This window comes from Seriola lalandi, unplaced genomic scaffold (assembly GCF_002814215.2).
Source record: "Seriola lalandi dorsalis isolate HSWRI2012SDOR001 ecotype SW California unplaced genomic scaffold, Sedor1 jcf7180002054927, whole genome shotgun sequence".
Lineage (NCBI taxonomy): Eukaryota > Metazoa > Chordata > Actinopteri > Carangiformes > Carangidae > Seriola > Seriola lalandi.
In genome coordinates, this window is record NW_019525479.1 from 1,780,142 (window position 1) to 1,786,141 (window position 6,000).

At 36.6% G+C, this 6,000-nt stretch overlaps 1 protein-coding gene across 3 annotated transcripts in view; it reads right to left on the reverse strand.

The window, feature by feature from the left end:
* Positions 1-649: 649 nt before the first annotated feature.
* nckap5l (NCK-associated protein 5-like) overlaps positions 650-6,000 on the reverse strand; it is a 50,458-nt gene continuing 45,107 nt past the window's right edge. For 2 of the 3 annotated variants that reach the window (XM_023392987.2, XM_023392988.2), the window contains exons 11-13: positions 3,509-3,787; positions 2,901-3,052; positions 650-1,936 (exon numbers count right to left, since the gene is read on the reverse strand). In XM_023392987.2, the coding sequence (XP_023248755.1) occupies positions 1,676-1,936; positions 2,901-3,052; positions 3,509-3,787 (692 nt within the window). In that variant the 3' untranslated portion in view covers positions 650-1,675. Of the gene's footprint in view, positions 1,997-2,900; positions 3,053-3,508; positions 3,788-6,000 lie in introns of all 3 variants that reach the window. The other variant, XM_023392991.2, reaches the window with a different exon arrangement.

Below are 6,000 nucleotides of genomic sequence, written 5' to 3' on the forward strand. Positions count from 1 at the left end.
TGTAAACAGTGGTAGTGGAAGTCGAGTCCTTAAGTAGAACTAGTAATACCTTTTTTAAAATGCTCAATTACAAGTAACTTGTGAGTATAAAATGTTTGGAGATGCCACAATTAGATTAATTGATTAGTCAATCGTCAGAAATGGAAACTATTTTGATGATGCATCATTCAGCCGTTTTTCAAACGTCACATCTCAAATGTGCAGATTGACTGCTTTTCTTCGTCACATCACTGTAAATTTAATATTTTTAAGCTTTGATCTGACAAAAGCATTTTGTTAGATTTCATAAGCTAAATGGCAAATTGAAAACATAATTGTTTGATTGTTAGCTGCAGCCTTAAAAATCTAAGTAAAAGCACTTTAGTGATATTAATTGCAAAATGTGCTCAAGAGCATCAAAAGAAAAAATACCAAACCCTGTTAGTGTCATACTATTATTTGATGATTATTACTAATGTATTAATATGTAATTCACATGCTAATGTCGTAGTTTTCAATTTTCTTTACATGTAGTGAAGTAAAAAGTAGTGAAGCAGAAAATAGAAATACTCATTATACTCAGTACATTAAAATTTGCACTTGAGTAAATGTACTTTCCATAGCTGCCTGGAGATTATGCTGTATTGATCCTGTAAAAATGACGGAGAACTAAATCAAAACATTTTAATTAGAAAGTTGAAAAACGGCAGTAGGTACATAGGACCTCTATTTGCTAGGGAACAAACAGCAACAGAGATGTTGAAGTACAAGATATGAACATAATCTACTAAGCGAGGAGACCGCAATTTTCACAGAAAGATTACAAAAAAAAAGATGAATGCAAATGATGTACATTTAAAATAAATAAATAATAGAAATACATATTCATTGAATAGTGTAGCCATTTCTCTTATCTATGTTATTATTGCTGGTATATATTACCTTTAAATGTATTATGATTTAAAACAGACATATTCTGACAACCTTCCTTGGTCGCAAAACGATATCAACATGATCAATAAAATCGTTTATACATTTAAAATTGTGATGCATGAGTTTAGCAATTAAGAATCACAGACATGAACATTCAATTTTTTTTAAGGAGCTCCATGTTTTTTTTCCCCCCAATACATTATGTGATGAAATGATGTCAAGAACAGAACTGATACAGTACAGTATGTCAGCTATTGAACTGGTCAGCGCTTCATCGCTTTCTTGATGTACAACAAAGATCCGTCTACCAGGATGAGAAAAACAAAAAGACAAGTAGCTGAACAACTACCATGAGTGACGACGTCTTGTGCTAATCATTAGCTTGGCCATGCGTTTTGTAGTCCTGTATACATGAGTTAAAGAGAAGTGTCCACAGTCAAGTCTGACTGTGAAAAAGTGAACAACCTATATTACTTGTGGGTGGCTTTTGGCTTCATGTTTATTGGAAATCCTGAGGAGAAGTCTATCGATCCAACTTTCCAGTTGCAACAGAAAAACAGCTGATGAGACATCACCAGATTAATCTTTGCGGACATCAACAGGGCACAGTTTCTTTTCCTCAAAGGCGGCGGCGGGTCAGCAGCATCACAGTACAGCAAGCAACCGGGAGATGTGTTCAGAGCGGGGCTGGGTCTTATTGTCTGTGGACTAGATGAATATTTGTCTCTCCAGTCCTCTCTGTCCTCCCCCATCCTTGGCTGGATCATCCTTGGCTACCGCAAGATGACAGACTGTCGTACAGAGAATCGCTGAGAGACTCGGGAGTCTCCAGGACCTGAGGGCGGCTCGGGGAGAGAGCTTCCTCCGGCCGCTCCCTGAGCAGCTCCAGCCCGGCCTCCCGGCTCATCTCAGGGACGCTGGGAGTTCGGGTCTTTCCCCTGCGGCTCATTCCTGACTGGGAAGGGACGGGCAGGCTGCCTGGGTCAACCACCCGGCTGGAAGAGGGGCCGCCTGCCTTCATGCTCTGGGAGGACGCAGAGGGGTAGGAAACAATTTAGGTCGTGTGTTTCATCTTATGTAACGCCTTCAGGTGCAAAAAGACACAAAAGTAGGTTACAGAAATCATCCAACTGTGATTCTTTTAATATTCAGCTGATTAATAATTTCTAAAGGAAGAATGTGGTTCTGTGTTTTTTACATTATGTAAGATGTGAGTGCAGATTTAAAAATGTATCTCTACTTTACTGCCTGTGTAAGTATTTTCAGTCTGTTAGTGACCCAGATAATTCCTTTTCACATGCTCCTGCCCAGCAATTTTTTTTAAGTAAAGACAAAGGATCCGTAAAACTCATTAATTTGGTTAGAAAAAAGGTTTTAAGTTAAGTAATGCTTTATTTTACAGGTTGCATATTTCCAGGTAATTTACCTGAAAACATTTCTCAGAATTTTCTAGAAATTAGTTGATTTTTTGCTGTACAAAGATATGTCTGAGAAAAGACAGGTAGGTACCAATTACAAGGGAAAGTGTTTGTTGCTTGTTTTATTTAAGGTCTGAAGAAAAAACAAGGAAACTATGTGTTGGTAATTAAAAATAGTTCATAAACAGAACTAAATATTCGCTGGTAAGGTAGAAAATGTGTCAAACGGAGTCACTTTATTTTACAGGTTTGGTCTGTGGTAAAACTATGTTCATAATTATACCTGCTGAGTCTGTTCAATTTTATAGCATGGATTGTGTTTTATTTGTTCATGATCATTGCATTCCAATGCAGCTAAAAACAACGACAGATGAGGATGCATTCAACCAATTGTGTGTCAATTAAATTAATATTTACAGATTACCAAGTGGAACAACTTCTCCAAGTTACAAAACCTTTTTACAACTTTAAGTTCATCTTAAGCTACAGAATAGACTCATTATAATTATCTTTAATTGAAATAGATGAAGCTTGAATCTCACTGAAAGTAAAACAAGCTGCCATCCCTACCCCTCTGAACGGTGATCCAAAGGATACCGCCTCCTCCTCTTCCTCCTCCACTGCCAGGTACACCTCTGCAGGTCCTGCTGGAGTCTTCAGGTTGGGGAAGGTCCAAGTCTTGGAGCGAGGAGAAAACATGTTTGCTCCATGGGCCTCTTTGTCTGTAGATGGAGAGATTAAAGATAAATTTACATCTATTTTCCCCACAGAGGGATTTTCTTGTTTGGGTTATAACTTTTGACTATGACTATTCATGGACTCCTGCATCACTTTGGTCCCACACTGAAATATTCCAACATTAAATGGATAGATTATCATTAAACTTTATGTTGATATCTGTGGTTTTCACTGAAAGATTTAACTATTGGAAGGATTAACAGACAATTTGGTTCAGACATTCATTCATTTTAAGATTTTAAGACTTTTATAAATCAAATTAAATAAATCAAAGTCTTTTTTAACCTTTTAAGGCCTTTTATTTTTGAGGAAACTGAATTCAAACCTGCAGATACCCTGTCTCTTTAAAGTTTTAAAGTACTAGACCTAAGTGACAGCGTTGTGAACGACCTGATCTCTTCAAGCTGTAATTACGTGTAAGTGGGACAGTTTGTTGGCACCTTCGCGGATTACGCCGGCTGAGCTTCTTCCCTCCAGCATGGAGCCGTACTGAATGGTGGGAATCAGCTGTTTGTGTGGTACGTAGCACTCCTCCTGCGATGTCAGCTCTCTGTCCAGGGTGCGGGCCCGTCGCCCAGCCCTTCCTGGGGAACCAGAAGAGTGGTGCTCGGCCCCGGCCCTCGTCTTGGAGAGACCCCGTCCTGCTGCACCGCTGCTACAGTCGGGCAGGGGGAATGTTCCAATGCCGCTGTCCAAGGTGTACGTGGAAGCACCTGAACCTGCAGAGGAAATACAGAGGAGAGAGATTCAGTGACTGACTAATGTGGGAACACATGAATGAATGAATGAATGAAATACTCACATATTTTAAGAAACAAACAAATCAAAAAGACACAAAGCAATTGTGTCATTTAAGTAATTCTCCACTATATATCAAGGCCGCAGGTTTGCATAAGGACGGTAGGAATATGTTCCTACAAATATTTTGGGAGGACAGAATTGTCCCTACCAACCACCTATATGTTTGGAGTCACGTCATATTAGATCATTCGAATGTGCCCTCCAAAAGGCTACGTATCCAAGACAACCGATTTAGGCATGCTACCATTTGACTGACTGAAAGGGCGGAGGCTATCTGAAGGCTTACGTCATGTGAGAATAACACAGTGGTATCTAACGTCACCAGAAAAATGTAAACTGATGTTATTTAACCATGTTAGGTAGCATGAACTGGCAAGCTAACCCTGACTTCTGTGTTCTGTAGGCTAGCAGTCAGGATGCAAGAAGGAGTAAACATAAAATGGTGGATATTTCACTGTATGGTTTAAATTTTGTCTAAAGATTCCATGAAAATGTCAACATGAAAACAACGCCTTTTTTTTTTTACCTTACAATTCTATGATGTTTTTGTGCCTTACTGTACGATGATATAGTGACGGAGCGACACGGTGATACAGTGGTTAGAACTGTCACCTAACTGTGAGAAGGTTCTAGGTTTGAACCCCGGGCCCTGGACGACTCTGTGTGGGGTTCGCATGTTCTCCCTGTGCCTTCGTTGTTTCTCTCTGAGTACTCCTTTATGCCTTACTATGCTATGACTATTATTCCTTACTATACTATGACTTCCTTTTACATTTTTATGCCATACAATACTATGAGGTTTTTTGACATTTTTACGACATACTATACTATGACTATTATTCCTTACTATACTATGACTTCCTTTTACATTTTTATGCCTTACTATGAGGTTTTTTGACATTTTTATACCTTATTATGCTATGACTTTTTTATGCCTTACTATATTTTGGTCTATTTTGGACATGCTATGGAATATCTGTGCTCTGCTTAAACTGTGAACTCACTTAACTTAGGCCTTAAAACATTACTATTTGCTGTAGCTTACCAATAAACTACATGTGTAGCATTCTATCAGTGTTTTTATATATAATGTATTTTTTATACAATATATATGGTTGTTTTAATGTCTTATCATTGCAGAACATCTTGTAAATGCTGTTATAAGTAATGATGTAAGTGGTTGGTTAATAGATTTGAGAGAAAGAAACTCTGGTATGTCTGTGTGTGTTATTAAAGTATGACATTTTTTATGATACTATGATGTATTTATGCCTTACTATACTATGACTTTTTCATGCCTTATTATACAATGATATTTTTTGTCATTTTTATGCCTTACTATACTATTATACTATTAGACATGCTATGGAATATCTGAGGTCTGCTTAATCTGTCAGCTCAATTAAATCAGGAGTTAAAACATTACTATTTATTGCAGTTTACCAATAAATTATAAATTTAACATTCTATCACTGTTTAAGTATTCATTTTCTTGTTTTTATATATAATGTACTTTTTAAGCAATTTTTTTCTTTAATGTGCAATTTATATGGTTGTTTTAATGTCTCATCACTGCAAAACGTCTTGTAAATGCTGTTATAAGTATTGATGTAAGTGGTTGATTAATAAATTTGGGGAAAAAAAGTGTGGTGTGTGTGTTATTAAAGTTTGACATTTTTTATCAAATACTATGACAATTTCATACCATACTACAATATGACGTTTTTTTGACATTTTATGCCATACTATACTATGACGTTTTTTGACTTTTTATGCCATGCTATAATATGACGTTTTAAAACATACGATACTATGAAAGTTTTTGACAATTTCATGCCATACTATACTATGACATTTTTTGAAGTTTTAAATCATGCTATACTATGACGTTTTTTTTGACAATTTCAAGCCATAAAATACTGTGACGTTTTATGCCATACTATTCTATGACGTTTTTTGACAATTTTATGCCATACTATACTATGACGTTTTTTTGACGTTTTATGCCATACTATACTATGACGTTTTAATCCATACTACACAATGACGTTTATTGACAATTTCATGCCATACTATACTATGACGTTTTTTGACTTTTTATGCCATACTATACTATGACGTTTTTTGACTT